The sequence below is a fragment of the Bos mutus genome, chromosome 9 (assembly GCF_027580195.1).
Source record: "Bos mutus isolate GX-2022 chromosome 9, NWIPB_WYAK_1.1, whole genome shotgun sequence".
Classification (NCBI taxonomy): domain Eukaryota; kingdom Metazoa; phylum Chordata; class Mammalia; order Artiodactyla; family Bovidae; genus Bos; species Bos mutus.
Window position 1 is genome coordinate 74,337,763 of NC_091625.1, and position 21,918 is coordinate 74,359,680.

The 21,918-nt window shown below is 40.2% G+C and overlaps 1 protein-coding gene across 5 annotated transcripts in view; it reads right to left on the minus strand.

Moving 5' to 3' along the window:
- Positions 1-21,918, minus strand: part of MAP7 (microtubule associated protein 7) — a 177,614-nt gene that overhangs the window by 8,898 nt on the left and 146,798 nt on the right. For 4 of the 5 annotated variants that reach the window (XM_070376744.1, XM_005899102.3, XM_070376745.1 and 1 more), the window contains exons 6-15: positions 21,567-21,677; positions 15,897-16,010; positions 11,054-11,181; positions 5,665-5,780; positions 5,045-5,328; positions 2,610-2,832; positions 1,369-1,540; positions 1,039-1,140; positions 404-454; positions 255-312 (exon numbers count right to left, since the gene is read on the minus strand). In XM_070376744.1, the coding sequence (XP_070232845.1) occupies positions 255-312; positions 404-454; positions 1,039-1,140; positions 1,369-1,540; positions 2,610-2,832; positions 5,045-5,328; positions 5,665-5,780; positions 11,054-11,181; positions 15,897-16,010; positions 21,567-21,677 (1,359 nt within the window). The remainder of the gene's footprint in view (positions 1-254; positions 313-403; positions 455-1,038; positions 1,141-1,368; positions 1,541-2,609; positions 2,833-5,044; positions 5,329-5,664; positions 5,781-11,053; positions 11,182-15,896; positions 16,011-21,566; positions 21,678-21,918) is intronic. The other variant, XM_070376747.1, reaches the window with a different exon arrangement.

Consider the following 21,918-nt stretch of genomic DNA (forward strand, 5'->3'; position numbering starts at 1 on the left):
TACATAATAGAAGAAGTATGATATAAAATGACTTAAGATATCAAACACTCCATTAGAGTATAACCAAATGTGAAAAAATCTGCTAGAAATGCTAGAGATTTTTAGATAAACAAGATTTATTTGTAGATTAGATGAGATATACCTACGCTTCTGTGAATGAATGAGTCTTGTTTATTTTAAAATCAATGCTTATCTTGACCTCTAGAGTCAATTAAAAAACTCTGCATTTGAATTGAGTTCACTGAAATACATACCTATTCCTCCAGTGGGAGTTCCCTTGGTTATATCTCCATTTCTCTGATCAACAGTTTTCTAGCCAAGAAAAAAGAATTTTTAATGTTAAAATTACAAGTTTAAAAAAAAAAAACATTAAGAATAGTTTAAAAAATGGCCATCTCAATACCTTATCTGAAGCTTCTGTTCTTCTGGTTCTTTTCATAATCTCCTCAAGTCGCTACAAGAAGGAAAGAATTGAGCAAACAGATCCGATAAAGGAAGAAAGCTAGTCTGGTGCATTTCACTGACTAAGCAAATAGCAGGGCACCTAAACACGTCTATTATTTTAGGAAAATATTATCTTTGTCTTAATTGGAGTTATTAAAAGAAGTTAACAGTAAAGAACCTGCCTGCCAATGCAGGAGACGTAAGAGACATAGGTTCAATCCCGGAGTTGGGAAGATCCCCTGGAGGAGGAAATGGCAACCCACTCCAGTATTCTTGCCTCCAGAATCCTGTGGGCAGAGGAGCCTGGAGGGCTACAGTCCATAGGGTCCGCAGAGAGTCAGACATAGCAACTTGGCACAGCACACACACACAAACGTTGGAATTGGCTTAGGCCACATGAATTGGAAGTATCTGTTTTTGGTGAGGACTGAAACACCAAGACCAATTTCTTTGGAGGAGAATATGAATACTGAGCTATTTTAGAGAACCTAAAACGGGCAAGACACATTTGTTTTCTGAATGTGGTGAGCCAGTCTCTCCATCTTTAGCCAGCTTCATTGTAGGAAGAATCAGAGCAGTGAGAGTCCCAAATACCTTCTTCCTCTCCAGGCGCTCTTGCTCTTCTCTCTGGAAATGCTTCTCCCGCTCCTGCCGGACCCTCTCTGCTTCTTCCCGAACACGAGCTTCTTCTTCCTTCTGAAAATGAGAAGACGGCATCGGCTTCCTCGGGACAAGCTGGCTTTGCCCGCTGCCCCGAAATTCCGGGGCACAGGACGCAAGGACTAGGATGGCGCGCAGGAAACTCAGAGCGCTTCTCACCACGCGCTAGACACCTTGCTCTGCTCATCTGAGCTGCCCCTCGCGCCATCCTGAGCCAGGGCTGCACCGCCGACCTGCTTCCCAGGCTGAGCCAGACCCCGCTACCTGTTTCCGGATGCGCTCCATCTCCTCCCGCTCGCGCCGGGCCCGCTCCTCCTCCTGCCGCCGCAGCTGCTCTTCCTGCTCCCGGGCTAGCTCAGCTTCCAGCTGGCGGGCCTCCTCCTCTCGGCGGCTTCTCTCTTCAGCTACCTTCTGGGCCAATTCTTCTCGCTTTTGTCTGGAAGAAAGACCAATCGAGACGAAAGTGGAGGGAGTTCCTTGGCGAGGCTGGAGCTTGCGGTTATCTCAAGGACGCTTTGTTGGGAGGTCTGCCACAGTCTCCACTTGGATACATGTGAAGCCACTCTCTCCCCCACCTCATGTTGCCTCGTGGGAAACAGAAGCAAGAAGCAAAATGTAACCACTCATATTCTGAGGGCAGCTTGTTTTTTTGTTGTTGTTGTTTTAAGGATCTGCAACATAACTATCTTTAAAGGCTCAGACTTGTTTAATCCAATAATATTAACTTTTTAGTAAAGAATTTAATACTCCCCTCCCAGTTTCTGTAAATAAATAAAGGTTATAACGTTCTGCAGCAGGAGAGGGGAAGATGGACCATGTAAGCTCCCTATTGGGACCAAGGGTAGGGCGTGTCCAAGATGGCGGCCCAGCATACTTTCCTGAGAGGCAGTTCTGCCTATTTGAAGAACAATTATATTAACATTAGCCTTGTTAGCTCCAGAAGGAGGCCAACTAAGCAAAGTGCCCCTGGCATACTGTCTGGCAGGCAGTCATGGGGCACTTTATCTCCCAGCAGCTACCCTATGAGAGGAATTCTATCTGGAAAGAAGAAAAGATGAACTTTTATTACACAGCTTTAAAATAATAAGATGAGGAAACATGGAGATAAGCGAGATGTCAGATTAAAAAAAAAACTCAGACCGTACAACTGTATCTCTATGGTGGTTACAATCATGAAAATATGTGTGTCTGTATATAGGCATGTGTATATACCCACACACTGTTCAGAGACTGGAAAGGGTGAATCAAAATGTACACACTTATTGAAATCTGGTAGGATTATGGATGATTTTTTTTTTCTTCAAACCTTTCTCCATCAATTTTGTTGTATTGTCATTATAAAAAGAAAATGTGACTTAAAAAGTTGCTTAGGCATCAGAGGAACACCAGGTGAGAGTAATTCTGTAACAACTTATATAGATTGACCTTCAACACTACTACCACTTCTTCTGAAGATTTACTCCAAGGTGTCTCGAGGGTGTCCCTGAGCAGTGTCACTCCGTTACCTTTCGAGTTCTTCCTTTTCCCTCTTCTCTCTCTCCTCCTTCTCTCTCTGCTCTCGGGCCAGCCGCCTCTTTTCAGCCAGCAGCCTTGTGGCCTCTTCTGGGTCGGTGGTGCCTGCAGAGGTCTTCGGAGAAGCACTGGCAGTCAGAGTGGATGACGGGGCTGGTGTCGGGGCTGGGGTAGAGCCTGGGGCCGGAGCTGGGGCTGAGGCTGCTGCTGGAGCAGCTGTACAAATAGGTACAAGGAGAAAGCCAATTGGAAACAAAAGCCAAAGAACAAAACAAAAACTAGCATCCCCTAGACCCCAGGCCTAGAATTCATCATTAGAAAAGGGAATGTTTATTACGGAGCGTTCTCAGGGTTTCACTGTATTCTATCTGTAACCTGGCAACAGGTAGCAAAAAGCTTCATGTGCGAGTGAGACATCCGAAGCTGACACTGTCACTGAGTCTTATTTTTAGACAGTTAAATCAGTTAACAACACATATCAAACATGTACTGAATACCTAACAAAAAGAGATGAGAGCTCCCATTTGCCTTTCATTACATTAAAAAAAAAAAAAATTCCTTCTCTTAAGTGACTATTTATCATTAGAGGACTAAACCCTTTCTATGGCCATGGCCAGTGTCCCTACTACGAGCCTAGGTTCAGGCTGGGAAGACAACCATCAGGAGATCCCTTAGGTCCACCCAGCACTGTCTCCAGGTCTGAGAAGGAATGAACCAGCATCCGTGCTCCTTAGACAGGGCAGGTCTCCACTGCCAGTCCTAATGCGAACATGCAAGATTAGAGCAGTTCTCTGACCTTATCTGGATTCAGGGAAAGGACCTAGAGGGCTTGTGCAGCAGGGAACCCTCCCAACCCCCAACCCCAGGCACCATGGTGAGATGCACCTGACCACTCCAGACCCTCCTTTCAAGATTTACATTTCTCCTGCTCCCACAAGTTTTTTCTTTGTCCTCAGGACATTGTTTGGCCTTACTCTTCTCCCTCTACATGTAAACAGATACTGGACTCTCCCATTCCCTTAACAACATTATCATTTGTCTTGAGTCATCTTTCTTTGCCCTCACCCTCTATCTTCAAATTAAGTTTTAAAGAGAAAACTTGGATGAAGACAGTTTTCAACAAGATGTACTGAATTTCTAGCTCCAGGTGATTTTTAAACTTCTAGATGGCATCTGGTTAGTCTGGTAGAGATGAGATCCACTGGGTGTCCTGGAAAAAGTTCTGACCTCTGTCAGTCACAAAGGCTAATAAGCCAGTGGTCCTCAAACTACAGTACACGTAGGATGTGAAGTATAAGTGATGTGTTAGTTGCTCAGTCATGTCTGACTCTTTGCAACCCCATGGACTCTAGTCCACAAAGCTCCTCTGTCCATGAGGTTCTCCAGGCAAGAATACTGGAGTGGGTAGCCATTCCCTTCTCCAGGGGATCTTTCTGACCCAGGGATCGAACCTGGGTCTCCCATACTGCAGGCAGATTCTTTACCATCTGAGCTACCAGGGAAGCCGACACACAGGATAAGTGCCACTGTTTTATCTGGCAATCCTGCACGGGAGTCATATGACCTTAGTATCAGAGTCCATGGATCCACAACATATCCTGATTTAATAGGTCTGAGGTAGGGGCAGGGTTCTATAGTATGAAACATTATAGATGTGGTTGAAAAATATTTCCATGAACTTTTTGAAAATCCTCCTTCTAAAAGGTAGAGACTAATCCCCTCCAGTTGAGTGTGAGTTGAAGCTGGTGACCTGCTTCTAATGAACTGTGTGACAGAAATTGTGACTTCTGTGGATGTGAGACTTCTGAGATTAGGCATGAAAGATAGTGTGGGCTTCTTGCATTTCCCCCAGGTCTCTCAGCTGGGGAAAGCCAACAGAGCAAGCAGACAGACTGTGTGGACATCAAATAACTCTATGGCGAGGTCCATGTGTCAGGAAACGACAGCCACCTGCTGACAGCCCTGGGTGTGAGTCATCCTCTAACAACTCAGCTAAACTGCTCTCAAATTCCTTTCCCAAGACTCTGCATGATACAGTAACTGTCTGTTGTTGTAAACTACAAAGTTTTGGGATACTTTGTTGCACAGCAATAGGTAAATGATTCTGATGCAGGTGCTCTGCATACCACATTTTGTCAAATTATTGGACTCAGCCAATGAAAGGAATCCTAAACCATACCTGAAACAAATATGCTGTGGCTCTAACAATAGGCTGTTGGATGGATGATTCCTTCTTTATATGTAAGAAAATTATACTTAAGAAAAGGTCCCCAGATTAGTCTTAGAGTAAAATTTCCAAGTGCCCAAAAAGGGAGCAAAGAAGGGAGGGAAGGAAGAGAGGGAAGGAGGAAGGGCTAAGTGAAAGCAGTGCAGGAGAGAAAGAAGAGTGCAGGCAGCCCCCACGGCACCACAGTCAGCGGACTCCTACCAGGGGCAGACTCTGTTTCGTCTGGTGTCCCCTCTTCAACTGTGGACTCTTCTACTTTCACCAAAGGTGTTCTGCCCTTTAGTGAGGGCTCACTGGTAACTTTCTGAGGTTCCTTGTCAGGGTCTTTTCTCTCAGATTCCACTCTGACTTCTCTCTTGACAGGGCGGATGTTGCCGGGGGAGGGGGGCCGGAGCTGAGCAGGGGCAGCTTTGACTGGTCCAGGAGGTGTGGAGGGTGCTGGTCTGGGGGTGCCAGGCAGATGGGGAAAGGACTTGGATGGGAGCCTGGGCAACAGACAAAGAGAAGAGGGAACGTGAGAACAGGCTCGCCAGAACCCGCCTTTCTCCACATCTCTACCATGTAGTAGACTTGGAATACCAACACCAAGAGAAATGAAGGTATTTAGCTGTGTGAACATGTCTCTTACATCTTATGTGGCAAACACAGAAGTATTTGCTTTAGAGGCTCATTCCAGGTTTCCTTTTTCTTTCCTCTGAGGAAAAATGTTACTCCCTAAGAGAAGGCTAAACCATGTGGGGAGAACAGTTTCTTCTCAGAGGACAGACACTACTAATTATCCAATATGGAACAACACTGCCAGGCTCTTATATTTCACTTACCAAAGTCGGGAGGAAGCTGGTGATCTGGCTTTGGGATGAGATGGAGACAGAGACCTTTGGCTGCCGCATGTGAGGTGGAAGGGCACATTTTCTCTCTCCTTCTCTCTTTTATAGCCCTAAGTTCAGAGAAACACAATAATTAGATTTTTCCACAAGCAGGACAATCACATTCATAGTATTCAACAGTGGAGCTGTAATCCACTGAATGACTTGGAAAATTTCCAGCCTTTGCCGTATATATCCATTCCACCCCAACAAAAGGCCTTTATTAGGTTAAAACGGAACCTTATAATTGAAGCAACACAATCTGACACTAATAAGAAGGTTCTGGAAGTGTGATCTGGATGTGTATTTGTAAAAAACAAAGCAAAAACACACTTTTATAAAGCACCTATGCTTTCTATCTAAAACTGCCTGGACCAGAATCTCTCATAGTCTGCTATAGCCCACACAAATGTCAAAATAAAGGTCACTTCCAGCTTATCCTCCCTACCTTTGTCTCTTTTAATTCTTTAGCATTTTTCTTTTTTTCAACCTGGAACACACTACAGCTTAGTCTTTTTTTTTTTTTTTAATTTACATGTCTGCTATATCAGACGTTAATTTTTTCTTTATACTAATGGTATATAAACAAGTCCTTCCTTACCTAGTGTCCTCTTGCCCTTGAAGGAAAAGTCAGACCCAAGGTGAGGTATTTTAGCTGTTTTTGGCCTTCTTCATTAGGGATGAAACGAGAATCTGACAGTGGGCTGAAATATCAGCCCTCCTCTGACTGAACCCTAGGAATTACAGAAATGACACCTTTCCCAGGTTGAAATGGGCAAAAGGAAACCCAGGAGTGTTCTGATAAAGTCAACCAAGACAAAAAACAAACAAGGAACATGGCAAGAGAGACTCATTCCAAGTATCTGAAACATGGCTGACAGTGCTCTGCGAGGGCAACGAATGCTTGCTGGAGACACCTGTGTAGATGTCTAGCAGTCCTTCACTCGGTGGGATCCTTGCAGGAACTCAGGACTGAGGTTGTTAGGGGAGAGACAGAACATCATCTAGCTTCAGGGCCAACAAGCTGGTGTGTACCTTCTTTTCTCTCCTTCCTGCCTGGCCTAAGCATCACCTACCTTCTCCATCACCTGCCCCCCGACTTTGTTCCCTTCAGCATTTCTTCTAACTGCTTCTCTTTTCCTTAGTAACATCCTAAATGATGGGATAGACTATAGGTGGGGGAAAACACCTCACTGTCAAATAATACTCAACATTTTCCCAGAATTTCTAAATAAAACAAATGAAGGATGGGGCAGGAAAGAGCTTCACAGGGCATGTGCCCTCTCTATATCACTTGCAGCTGCATGACCACCTTCTGTCCCCATCTCTGGTACCAGAAGGCAGGAGGCAGAGTCTCAGAGAACACTTGCAGTCCTTGGGTAGCTGAAGCAGTAGCCACCATATGGAACGCTCTTTGCAAGAGTACAGGGTGGCAATTATGCTTCCCTTCCCAAGGGAGGTTGGAGTTAAGTAGCTTGAATTGCTTTTCTTTTTCTCAAAACATTTTAATGTAGCTAAAGTCACAAATGTCTTTCAAATGTCTTTCTGTTGGTCTTAGACTCAATCATTTATTTGAGTTCCATACATGTGAAGGTGCTCCTAATTCTTATCCTGATCTGAGTTAATAGCCAGTGGTTTGTATAATAATCTTTCCTGTTAACACTCCACAAGACTAAGGTAGAAACACACACAGCAAGCTGACCATGTCAATGGTCTGGAAAACTTACCAGCAGGACAAAGACTTTAATTTTAGAGTTAGAGTTAGGTTTAGAATACAAATAACCTACAAGAGAGACAATATAAACAGATATCCCAAGGTAGCACTGTACAAAAGAACTTGGATGATAGAAGTATTCTGCATCTACACTGAATAAAATGGTAGCCACTAGCCACATTTGGCTATTTGAATTTGGACCTAAATTAAAATTTAATGTTAAGTTCAGTCTCACAAATGTATTTCAAGTGCTTAAGAGCAGTCAGTTGAATTTAGATAAACCAAACAAAATTAAAAAGAAAATTAAGAAAACAATACCATTTACAATAGCATCAAAAAAAGAATATGTAGGAATAAACTTAACCTAGGACATGGAAGATGTCTACGGTAAAAACTAGAAGTCACTACTGAAAGAAATGAAAGAAGATGCAACATAAATGGGAACACCTCTTATGTTCATAGGCTGGAAGACTTGTTATTGCTAATATATCACTACTATAAGCAATCTATAGAATCAATACACTCTATCAAAAGGCCACATCTTTTTTTTTTTTTTTTTGGCAGAAATAGAAAATTCCATCCTAAACTCATATAGAATCTCAAGGGACCCTGAATAGACAAAACAGTCTTGAAAAAAGAACAAAGTTGGAAGTCACATTTTCTGGTTTTAGAACATATTACAAAGCAAAGGTAATCAAAACAATATGGTATTGGCATAAAAACAGACTTAAAGACCAATGGAACAGAACAGACCACCAAAAATAAACCCTTGAGTATATGGTCAAAGGAGCCTTGACAAAGGTGCCAAGACCACTTAATGGAGAAAAGATAGTCTAATCAACAAACGGTGCTGGGAAAACTAGATATCCATATGCAAAAGAATGTAGTTGGACCCTTACCTTACACCACATACCTTATACCACATACAAAAATGAACTCAAAATGCTTAAAAAACCTAAATGCTAAGACTTCAAACTATAAAATTCCCAGAAAAAAAAAATGGGGAGAGTCCTAATATTGGATTTGGTAATAATTTCTTGGATATGACACCAAAAGCACATGTAACAACAACAACAAAAAAATAGAAAAATGGGACTACAAACTTAAAAACTGCATCAAAGGATACAATCAACAGAGTAAGAAGGCAACCTAAAGAATGAGAGAAAATGTTTGCAAATCATATATCTGATAAGGAATATCCATAATATATAAAAACTCCAATAAAATTTAAAATAAGATTAAAAAACTAAAAAGATTAAAAATATGGGGAAGGGACTTGATTGGATTTTTCTCCAAAGATGATATACAGATGGCCAACAAACACATAGAAAGATGCTCAACGTCACTAACGATTGGAGAAATGCAAATCGAAACCATAATGAGATCATCTCACACTCCTTAGGCTACTATTTAGAAAACAAAACAAATATTGCTGATGATGTGAAAAAGTGGAAGATCTTGTACCTTGTTGGTTAGAATGTCTATAAATGGTATCGTCACTATGAAAAACAGTATAGCAGTTACTTAAAAAATTAAAAATAGAATTACCATAAGATCCAACAATCAGGTCCATATTCAAAAGAACCGAAGACAGGATCTCAAAGAGATATGTGCATACCCATGTTCACAGCCATGCTATTCGCAATATCTAAAAGGGAAGAAGCAACTCAAATGTCCATCAACAGATGAACAGATTAACAAGATGTGGTGTGTCAATACATGTGTGTGTGTGTATATGCATTCTTAAAAAGAATGGAAATCTTGTCACATGCTACAATACGGAAGGACAGACTTAATATGCTAAGTGCGAGTAGTCAGTCACAAGAGACAAATGCAGTATGGTTTCATTCATGTGAGATATCTAAGTGTGATCAAATTCATAGGAACAGAAAGTAAAATGGTGCTTGCCAGGAGCTGAGGGATAAGGAAATGGAAAGTTATTGCTTAGTGGGTACAGTTTCAGTTTTGCAAGATTTAAAAAGTTCTGGAGAATGGTTGCATAACAATGCAAATATACTTAACACTTTTGAACTGTGCACTTAAAAATGGCTGAGAAGGTAAATTTTGTTTTTTTGTCACAATTGAAAATTGTTTAAAAGATAAATTTCAAATTTGATCTGTCAGTCTCAGTTACATTTTCAAGTGCTTGGTTTCAATTCTGCAGTGCAGCTCTGGAATATAAATTATGTGAGTCGTTTTCTGACAGTAAGTATTTGCCTAAATATTTAATTGTAAAGAAATGAAAAGGTAGCCAATAGATCAAACACAGAAAGAAAGAGGCACGGAAAAGACAAAACAAAACTGGTGAGAAAATACAGGTAGTGGATCAAGTGATGACAAATCCCTCTTATTTAATCTGTTGGAGGATTGGCTCTCACGCTTTCCTCCTGGTGTGTTAATTTTCCTTTTAATCTCTAAAAAGATATTTTTCCTTTGGTAAACACTTTTCCCTACCCAATAAGTATCCAGTGTTCAGGGCCAAAGCTGTCCTAATTGACTATTACTATTTGGCCACAGCTAGGCTTTCTGAAGCATCAATGTGCTAATGATGGTAAACTTCCCAGACTTCAAAGGTAGTTTTACTTCTGGCTTCAAGGGCTGGAGGTCTGACTCAATCGTGAATTAAACGTTGATTCCTGAAAGCTTGAGGGGCTTGAAAGAAAACTGCCTATAGGCAAAGCCATCAAACTCTCACAACTCTTGAATTATCCTCAAAGGTCTAAGCAAAATCCTTTTAAGTGTCCATCAGCTTTATACATTGAACTGCTCTGGGAAGTTAAGATTGAAAAAAGCATTGTTCCAGCCTTTCATGGGTCATGCTATTACCACGAGAGAGGGGCAATGAGATCTCCTGGTTGACTGGGGGGTCCTTTAACACTAAAATACAAATGTCTACATCTTTCAACAGATGCCAAATAATACACAGCTTAAAGAAGAAGAAATATTCCTGGAGACATACAAGTGACCTCATTGCATTTACAGCATGGTGAATACTGAGGTTAGTTCAGCCACCCTGCCAGTAACAACAAGTACAAATTATATTCTTCACTTGCAAAATGTGATTCTGTAACAGAGCCCAACAGCCTTTCAAGAATTACTTAGCAGGTAATTAGTGTTTTCAAAATACTTTGTCACTATATTTTAAGATCTGGGCCTTGACACGCATTAGCTAAACAGACAAAAAGTATTTATCTTGCTTTTTGGTGAACCACATTTAGACTGCAGCCAGCTTCTGGATATGGTTGGAATAAAATGCAAAGGCAGCAGTCCAGGCCCACTTCCCCTTCAAAGCTTTTCTTACTTTCACACATAAAGTATGCCAGTATTGCACTGATTTGTTTCGAAGCACTCAGATGGCAGTCCAGCCACTCAGACATGCTTGAACAAAGAATGGTTTTCCTCTTCAAATTTAGATTTTCTGTGGGAGTAGAATCCCCAAGTGGGGAGGAGGTGTAGGGGCAGGACCACTCAGCCTGGCAGACTCAAGACTGGTGGGTGGACGTGATGATGGATGTCGGCATGGCCCGCTCTGACATCTGCATTGCACCTCAGGGCGGTGTCCACTCTGCACAACAACAGCAGACTTGTGCTCACCAGACTCACCAGGCTTGCGTCCCAAGAGCTACTCACCGCTGTGCCGTGAACAGTCCTCCTCCGCGTGGAGCCCTCGGGTGGTGTTACAAAGAATTTTGGTCGCTCCAGTGGATTTCTAGAGTGTGCAGCTCTGTAGGGCGTGATGTTGATGGGGCTGCAAGATGCTGAACGAGGACAAATGGGGATAACTAGGGTGCAGGTGATTGTTTTACACACAAGAGTGCCAGAGGAGCAGTTGAAGGAAAGCCAAAAGCGGGATCAGGACAAGGAGCAAAGCAGAGATAGAGAGAAAAGTAGGGAGAAGTGTTATTACCTAAAGGCCTCCAGAACCATCACGCTCAATTCTCCTCATGGTCCTATTTACAGTGTGTCCAAAAGGAGGGCACGTCCAAGTGAAAAATCAGGAATATATAAACTATTTGGCTATTTAAATACTTTAATTAAAGATACAGACGTCAGCCATACAGAAAGCAATGGTCTTATATTCCTATAAACAGATGGTTCTGGTAAAATGCTATATTAGTGACAGATAATTTTAAGATAAGGATTGTTTATAATCAGATTTTTCCTAATTAGCTTTCAGATGGAACAAAAGGTGGAAAGACAGCAAGTGAGCAAGCAGGCAAGCAAGATATATTGCAGCTATTTTGGGAGTAAAATTCAACAGCCAGTGGGGAAAAAAAGCAACTGAATTTTTAAAATGTTAAATGACCAAGTCTCATCAGGTGTTAAGACTTGCTACAAGAATAACTAATAATTTCCAGAAAAAAATTCTGTAAATGTTTTATCTATTTAAAAGCAAATCAAATGCATGCTTTTGGGTTTTCCCAAAAGCCAAGGCATTGGATGGTTCACAAGAAGCAGAGGAACGTATAGGGAAATGGGATGTCATCATTTAAAACGGTGAAGAGAACATGAATATGTTAGAATTGCCAAAAATAAAGTTGAATTGTGAACAGCTGTTACAGTTTTACTTAAGATGAGATTTTTGTTTTGTGAAAACCACATAGTTTCTGACCTTACTTTCAAAGGAACATTGTCATTAATCAAGTGGTTGATTCTGAGTAACAATGGGGTTAAAGAAATTCACAGAACACAGGATAGGTATCAGACATTTGGGTACTAATGATCCAAGGTTCGCTTTCATATTTCATCCAGAAATCTCGTTTTCTAGGTAAAACATGACTACTGAAGGGAATACTATGTATCTGGACCATGTTATGACTTTACCCAACCCTTGCCATTGTAGCCACTCTTTAAAGAAACTATTACATCAACTGAATATAATAGTATTAAGTTAATAAATTCAAAACTCAAAAGTTCATAAGACAAATTCAAAGTAATCTTAATTTCAGAATTATGGTTAAAAATATGTTATTTTGGTTTATGCTATAGACAGAAAGTCCATCAGATTGCATCTTCACCCTTGTGTTCTTTTTCAGTAAATGCCTTGCAGTATCTTGTGGTTATCACTGAATGGTCAAGGCAGTGGACTGACTGGAAACGGCACTCTTTTCCCATCATCTGAAAACAGAACTCTTATTTCTTGGATAAGCAGAAACACTTTGCATTCCCTCAGTTCTCCTCAAAAGATATATGTCTTACTTGCAAACTGACATAAAGCTCTGCTTCAGACCTAAATGGTAAAGGAAGTTTCCTTTATGTTGTAAAGGAGACTCTCTCACCATTTGGCTTACTGTGATCACAGGCAAAACGATTTGAAAACTTAACCTTTTAAAAAAAAAAGAAAAAGAAAAAGAAAACTTAACCTTTTCTTAAGTGCCACAACAAAACACTTATCCTTCCCAGACAAGGAAAGAGTTCATTAATGCAAACCCCTTCCAATCCAATCCAATGCCTTTAAAGATGAACATCCTAGCACAAGGCACTTCTGTGGGATTTATGAGCAAGAGAGGCACACACAGCCCAGGGCACAGCCAGAGCTCATTGACTGCGCAACGATCAAGAAACCCTAGATGACAGCCTTTCTCTGAGCCCATGGGCCTGACACTGAAAAAGGAATGAAGCCCAGAAATATGATTTCTTTTTCCTCTAGTGGGAAGTAATAATTTCATGGGGTATCTATGGAACATTTCCTGAGACCAGCATGGCTGTAAACCGATCTCATCATGTCGTTGGTTCATTCTTTATTATAGTGCTGAGTGAATATGAAGGAAAGGAAGAAACCTACCTGACGTAGTCTATACAAAAATCCTCAAATTTAATTGTTCAAGAAATATTGTCTGGTTAATTCTAAGGAGACTACATCTCATGGAATTCATTGCTGTTCTTAACAGCAACTACTGGAAAACCTGAAACCTTTAACTCAGTAGTTCTAATGATCTTGCCTTTCTGAAGGAAAAGGAAGAGCAATATTTGTTTTTTTCTCTGTAGAGTGCCCTCCATATCCCAAAGTAGTCTTATTAAACATAAAATTTCTTTTATGGAAATGTCTTTGAGCAAGCCTTCCACAATATCTGTATTTCTTTTTACTTTTGGTAATAAGTATGCATTAATTGAACTCATTTGGATTTTCTATTTGAAATAATGGCTGCAGAGAAAAGATAATGCAGTTCATGTGGTTGATGTGCAACAGAGAGAATAACTACATGGTAGAATAATAACATTTATTAAGTGCTTACTATGTGCAGGTATTATTCTAAGCTTCTTTTTGCTTATGTTAATTCATTCAATCCTGAGCTCCAATAATCACATATATCTTAAATGTATTTTTAAAAAGTGGGCAAGGAAAAATCAACCCAAAGCAGTGGTCACAAATGAAACATATGAGACTGATTTCCAATTTTCAACTGCTCTTATTACTTGTTCTGGGAATTTACAATCACTGGACACCCTAGGGGTAAGGGAGGCTGTTTTGATCTGCTATTATAACCCTGGCTCTAGATGTAGGTCATCCTCTTGCCAATGGCAATTGGAGACAAGGTGAACTGAAGGAAAGACATTAAAAATAGGAAGACAAGAAAAAAACTCAAGGAGAGGAGTTGGAAAAATAAAAGTGATGGGAAAGTGTTTTTGACAAGATAAATGTGAGACATTAACATAAATAATTTTAAACAGAAAATTTTAAACACCACAGTTTGGGTTCATTAAATATAAGCTGTATCAATGCAATAATAGGTAACCATGATCTAAGGAAAGTATTAATAAAACAAACAAGTAAAGGCTATGTATGGCATTGCTTCACATTAAAATAAGTGACAAAAATGTATCAGTTTGTGAAAAGGAGGATGTAAAAGTTGCAAACAAGAGCCAGTTAGCAGATTAAAAAGCCCCTTGATTGAGCATAAGGACGGAAGGTGGAAAGATGGGCAAGTCAAATGGGTGGAAAATGCGGAAATGGTGTTGGAAGAGACTAGAGGAAGAGTGAAAGAATTGACAAGGTTAGTGATGACAGAAATAGCAAAGGGAGACAGTTCTGTTTTGTTTTGTTTTTTAGCTGTGAGGCAGTCCTTCACTATGAAACAACACACAGTGGAGGTTCAGGAGCACAAGAGACAAACTATTTGGATCCTATGAAACACGCCTGGAAAGCAGTTTCAAAGGGTCTTCAATTAGCTGGACACAAAGAAAAGCTGTCATGACTTGTATGTATGTACAACAAAATGGGCATAAAAATAAATTATCTTGTACTTTTTTGTCCAGAAAAATCTCAGATGCAATGTGACAGCTGACAGAAGAGTTGCTTTACAGAAAACACAGATCGCTGTGGTCCAGCTAGTTGAATGCACGATGGTACACAGAGCATCACAAGGGTGCCAAGGACAGAAGTACATGGAAGACCTAGTCCACCTCAGTGGCTCTGGTGCAAGTCACTCGTTGGCAGTCTCTTGCTTTCTACAGGAAGGTGGTAGGAATGCCTGTACTTGCTTTCTTGACTGCCTCCCAGGGGTACTGTGAGAAGTCAGGTTGATACTCGCTCACTGGGCACTATAGATGAAAGACATCATAAAACTACCAAGAGTTATTATTTAAAAAAAAAAAAGAGGGCTAGTGAACATGAAGAGGCTTGCAAAGGCAAAGCCTTTTTAAAGGGAGCTTTATGAGGAGGCAATGCAGTTTCCTACATACCAAAGATGAGGGCTGGTCACATGGATATTTGGGAAAACCTAAGTCAACTCACTGAGACACTGCCAAAAGCCTAATACGTTTCTTCCCAGCTAGGTGTAGACTATACGAACTTCTCATTAAACTAATTGGCTCATTCAGGCATGTTTTACATTTTAAAAAAGTAGAGGAGTTATAACTAATTATAATAACTAGTACTTGGCACATTTTACATATTTTCAAAGTAATGTAACAACTAAGAACACTGTAATTAGCCTTCTCCACAACTCCTAAGAGTTTTGAAAGGGTACTATTCCTCGATTACATTTAAAAGCCTAGCACAGGGAGGATAAGTGGCTAACCCACGGCCACATTTATGAAACACTATTCTTAAATAGGCTTGTGCTTTGATATTATCCCCAAGTCCACAAAGTAGCATTCAATCTTAAATTATTTCTACCTTTGATCATCTCCTCAGATGCGAAGGCAGAAAGGAAGGGAAGGGATAGGATTTTCTAGTAACAGTTATGAACTGACAGAAGCCTCTGGAGCCACCTGATCACAGGGAGGAACAGCCTTTGTCCGCCTGGCATCTGGTGTCCAGATAAGATGCTAAGCTGGAAGCGCAGAGGAGCAATGCCAGGGGCATGAAACCAACACCAGCACACACATTTCCAACGCCACCCCACCAGGAGGGGGAGAAGCACACAATGGGAAGAACTGCGATGTGATTAGATGGAAATGGGGCGGCTCAGAGAGGGCTTCTAAAGGAGGACTTCACCTCACTAAGAAAGTTGCACCTTGACAGTTTTACCTGAATCTCCAGACAAGGCCGCTGTGCTTTTACTTCTGGCCAGGAACGCATGTGTGGGCGTCAGCAGTCTGTTAACCACGCTGCTCTCCCACGGGCTGAGCTGCAGGCGGCGAGCTAAACGTCACCACATAAGCGAGATGTTAGAAGCGTTCTTTCCAGGGGCGAGGCGGGTGCAAGGCATAATCCCTTTCACTTCCCAGGCCTCGGAGAGAAACCTCGACGAGAGAGGCTTGTCTGGGGAGGAAGGTGGTGCAGAGTTGGGGCAGGAGAGACTCTGCTCAGAGGAGCGGCTATTCCATAAGGTTGGCTCTCTTCAAGGTGTTAAGTCTGTGGCAGGCTCTATATTAGGTTTATGGACATGGCTTTTGCTAACCACCTGCCTATGGAGTCAACAGGTAACAAAACAGAAGAACCATTTCAAGCGGGTTTGGCATGTTTCTCTGAGTCCATCGAACCTAGCTGCCCTCACCGGGATGGGCAGCGGGCCTAAGCCATACACCTCAGCCAAAGGGTGTCCTAAGTATCCTGCATGTCAAGTTCAGCACAGGCTTGGGCAGCTTAATGTGAGACTGGAAATATGTAAATAAAGATAGAAAGGGTCTCCATTAGATTTTGCTACATCTCCATGAACTGCTACGTGGGTAACTGGGAGGGGCGGAATTAGATATAATAAAATGAAAGAGGACTCATGTAAAGTTCTGTATTAGAACTTTTGTTTTCCCCATTCAGCAAGCAGGTTCTTGCCTGGTTTGGCAAGAACATAAAACTTTTGATGGAGGATAAGGATAAAGCTGAACATAAAATTAAGATCAGATCAGATCAGTCGCTCAGTCGTGTCTGACTCTTTGCAACCCCATGAATCGCAGCATGCCAGCCTCCCTGTCCATCACTAACTCCCGGAGTTCACTCAGACTCATGTCCATCGAGTCAGTATGCCATCCAACCATCTCATCCTCTGTCGTCCCCTTCTCCTCCCGCCCCCAATCCCTCCCAGCATCAGAGTCTTTTCCAATGAGTCAACTCTTCGCATGAGGTGGCCAAATTAAGATAGAAAAGCCAAAATCCAACATAACCATAATGGTGGAAATTACTAGTGGGTTTGTGAAGAATCCAGAAAATAAATTTAAAATGATACAATGCAGTAGAGGCCCAAATTGTACTGGGGCTTCGCAAGAACACTATTAGGAAATGAATGCTAATTACAATTAAATTACTTCGCTTATGCTATTACCTTCCAGTAATGGTCTATGAAAATACAGGAGCTACTTTCCAAAGATATCAGGAAAGAAGCTTGCAAAATCCTACAAATATCACTAAAATAAAGTGATCATATAGACTTGACCCTTGAACAACACAGCCTGAACTACACAAGTTCACTGACATGTGGATTTTTCCCACTAAGTATACTGTTGGCCCTTGGTGTTCATGGATGCAGAACCTGCAGATGCAGAGGGCTCACTATGGGGCTCAAGCCCTTGAGGGTCTGGGTGTCTGCAGCAGTTCCTGGAACTAACCTCCCGTGGATACCAAGAGAGGTCTGTATATTTTAGAACATACTCCCAAATCATTTATAAAAATCTTTAAAACTGTCTAAACCTGACAAGGCTACTCTGTTCTACACCACAAACAGCAGGTGCAAGTCCTCTGGCCTCTGGAGCAACTATTCTTATAATAATTTTTATATATGTTATATTTTAAAGAAATGACTTCTAACATGCAGAAAATTAATTTTAGTTAATAGAAGCCATCCAGTGTTAAAGGTTGTTATAAAAAATATCTGCTATTTCAAAGGGAGGTACCAACCTCCAATAAGTACCTTAATTACCTGACTTTATTTTAAAAGAGTAGCCATTTTGATCAGGCACTGGAGAATTTAAGAATTAGTGAATAGTTTATTAGATTTTCTGGGTTTTGGGGGGAGAGTCTTCATGGTTAAATTAAACCTTATCTACTGATATGAAGACATAAATAAACATCTGTTATAAAAACTATTATAATACAGTTGGTAGAATGCACAATAGGATAAGTGCCATTATAAGCTGCAGTATGTGTGTGTGTGTGTGTATCAACAGAACATAATCTAAAAATGTAATCTAAAATTAGAATACATTCAGAGAATTAAATCAGTGGGGAAAGTAATTAGAATTAAAATCCTCAACAGAATTGTAATTTCAGTAGATGATAAAGAAGAGGTGAATCCTTCCTTTTCTTAGATAAACTCTGTAGAATAAATGACTCAAAACTGCAGAGATGGTCTATCATTGAAAAGATATGTCTGCTTTTTTCTCCTTGATTAAGAAGCTCTATTGCTCTATTTCTGTTTCGTCTTTAAGGCATCAACCAAAGAATCCGCTTCAAATGAAGATCATTAAACACCCTCTTTGACTTGGGTTTAAAGCAAATCCAAAGAGATTTAATAACTTTGAAACTCTAAATGAAAGATGTTGCTAGGAGAAATATGTTTCCAGTTCTACCATATTCTTACTATACTATGCCCTGAGCAAGCAAGAGAGAAACAGATCTCTTCCACCATAAGATAAATTTTTAGTAAAGGTTAGTACAGGAGAGTTACTTTTTAAATTTTTTTCTACCCAGAAGGGCCTGATCTTGAGATAAGCTGCTGAAGGAAAAGGTATTAATTTTCATGAACAACTATAGTATTGATCCTCCTTAAGCAGTTAAAATGAGATATTGACAATTTCCTTAATAGACAATCTGGTCCAAGGGGGCAACTAAACATTACAGATATTTGTGCTGCCCTGTTCCTCCACAAGCAGAAATCACTATTTAGTGCCTAATGATGGGTGCCAGGTAGAAATCAGGCACATATTGTTACATCCTGAAATGTTCTATGAAATCTTCCATTTTTTTTTTATATGATGGCACAAAAAACCCATTCTCAGGCCAAACAGAACATGCGGGCAGAATTCAGCTTTAGGCCCACCCCCATGTCCTCTAATCTAGACTATGGGGGAAAAAATGTATGGACTAATTTCCAGCTAGGAGTAGCCAATTTCCTTATTTTTTTTCAAACGTTCTGTCTTCCTTGAGGGGGGAAAAATGGTGAAGAAGGAAGCTTAATAATAAACACTTTTCATGCAAAAATTCCCAGTGGCAATATTGTCTCTGTTGTAGCAATTACAGAAATCTTTAGTAATCAGGGGTTTCCTTTAACTAGGGTCATTTTATCAGTCTCTGTAACTCTATATCCAGGTGTGATAATCAAAATATTTAAAAACTGATGGGGCTAGTAGGTAACACTCTTTAACCCCTTTAGCTCTGGAGGGCCTGGGGAAGCACAGCTTGGGAAGCACAGCTTGGGGAAGTGGATATTTACCAACTCGTATGGAAATATTCCAGCATTTTGAATAACTAGCAGAGCACTTCAGTTGAATGTCAACTTTGATAGTATCAGAGCTTCAATTTAACATCACCTTTAAGGCCTGTGCTGTAGGGCTGAGAAAGCTCAAACAATCTAGTAATGGTGTACACTCTCTAAGGACCAGACTGTAAAAGCCTCTAATAATTTGATAAGAATGCTTTCTACTTTGATAATAAAGCATAATTGAATTTAACAAATAGATAGCAGAAAAATTATACTAACTAAATTACTTAGATCTCTCAAATTAGCAAAGTTCAAATGCAGATTTTTATTCTCATTAAAAGACAGAGCCTTCTCACTGTGCTACTGAGTGTTCTGCCTAACTTAAGAAAAATTGCTTCCTGAACCACATGGGAGCCTCTGGATGAACCAGACTTTTCTTCCAGGCTGACCTCACCAGTTAAACCAGGACTGGGTCACAGTTCTTTTGATAAGAGGGCAGAGACGTGGAACCCGCAGATTTAGTGCTGTCCTCCTCATCCTTTTAGTTCAGCTTGGCATCAGGTTTTACAGACCTGTACCATGATTCAGGGGGCAATTTCCTGGCTCCAGCTAGTCACTGCTTGCAGAACTTTCCCTGACCCTTGACCTCACCCAAAGGCAGAGCGGACGGAGTCAGGAGTAATCTAAGGAAGGCCATCCATGAAGGAGAGAACTGCAGAGGCAGCCCAGCAACAACATGCATTGGGAGCTGGCGATCTCTGCTCTAACCCCTCTTCTCTGTGATTAACCTGCCAGTTATGAAGTCAGGCCCTTCATCTCTCAGGGACTCTGCCATCCAGTCGAGCCATCCAAATTGTTCCCAGTTCTAAGATCCGATTACTTCAGACTATTCAATCAGATACTGTCACGTGTCAGATACTAGCTGACACAGTACTGTCATTCCATAGAAGTGTGGATAGAATACTGGTCGGTTTATCCCCGCTCCCAACATTGCCCCAATTTTAGCTACGGAATCAATAAGCAAGGTTTAACTGAAAATTACTGTGAAATCCCGATTATGGTTTGTTTTATATCCGTGTTCACAAAAATATAAAATTCAAGTGCTAAGTGGCCAGTTCCAAAGAAAAGAGGAATAGACAACTGCTAAGAACAGTATCTATATTTTACACTAAGGGAATTGGCTTGAAAATAAAGGCTACTTATGAAAGGAGCTTCAATTCATAATACTTTTCCCTAACATATAAAAGGCCATCTAATACCAATGATTTAGGCAAACTAGGTTAAAGAAAAGATTTAGGTTAAAAGGCAAGAATTGGAAGTTGTTCAAACATTTACTGTTTTAAGAGATTAATTCTAACATCAACACATTATATTATACATTACAATGACACCGTAACTTTTATACAATACAAAATATACAAATACACATGCACACATATAGAACATGCACACATTACAATCTTTTTTAAAGACTATAAACACTTCAAAACCAATCAGTTTCTTAATAAAGCACTCAAAAAAACCACAATTTGTTACTTTCAAAGAGTGTTTTTATATTGCACAATAATTCTTTGGTTTGTCAAATTTAAAATTGTTTTAGTTATGTAAAACAAGTAGCTTATCTTAAAAGCTTGATTTTTCATTCTATGATATATATGTAGAATGAAACTTTACTTTTATAAGTAACTCAGCATTCATGTACTGTAAATCCATGGGATGAATAAAACTCAAAATTCAAATAAAATGTTAACTGGAGGACTATGAATATTGAAATTTTTAGGAGGCTTACATAATGATATTCTTAAAGTTGGGCCATATTCCTTTAAATGAATGGACACCAAAAAAACCAGTCACACACACAAGAAATGCAGTAAGAAAGGTTTGGTTAAAGGAAAAATAAGTTAGCAAAATGAAATCTGCCAACATGAATCATTTAAAAAGATTTTTTAGAATGTTAATGCCTGGAATTCCCCAAGTACAGATGAAAAGTCAAAGACAATCTGATTGAAATGAAATAAATGTTCATAACAGATTATTAGCATGTTGGTGGATAAGTGGGTGATTTCTGGAGCTGTAAACTCCTGTACTAAAAACTTGAGAGAAGCACCGCTTTTCATCACTGCTAAATGCAATCATTCAGCCAAGTTCTAAAATGAGAAATGTTCTTGTCGCAAGGAAAATGCTGCTCAGACGTTTATTGCTTTTTTACTCTGAAGTTTTTTTCTTCCTATTTAAGAAACGTAGGGAAAGCAACTTCAGATGCTTATTCTTAGCTGTAAACATCCAGAAAATAAAAGCATTAAGGAAATAACAGAACACTTTTTTTGTTTTCCTTTTGACTGTACCTCTATCTGGAGAATTTAGTAAAGTTGCAGATGAAGAGGAGAGCCGCTTGCTAATGACGGGATCAACATGTTTCGAAAGATTCATGGTGGAAACTGACCGCCTGTCTGGATCTAAAACAAATGGAGATAATGCTAATTGACAGCCAGCATGCAGGATTGCAATTTCCTAGTTCACTGATGGAAGGAAAAACTAGGATTGGATGCTTTCAGCTCTATGGCTAGATCTTTACTATAGCACAGTTTTCTAAGTGGACATTTTAAGGTAACTTAAAGGCTAGAAATAATACTCATTTTTCTTATAGGAAAATAAAAATATTAAAGAACTATTCAGTTCACCAGTTTGTCAGCCAGG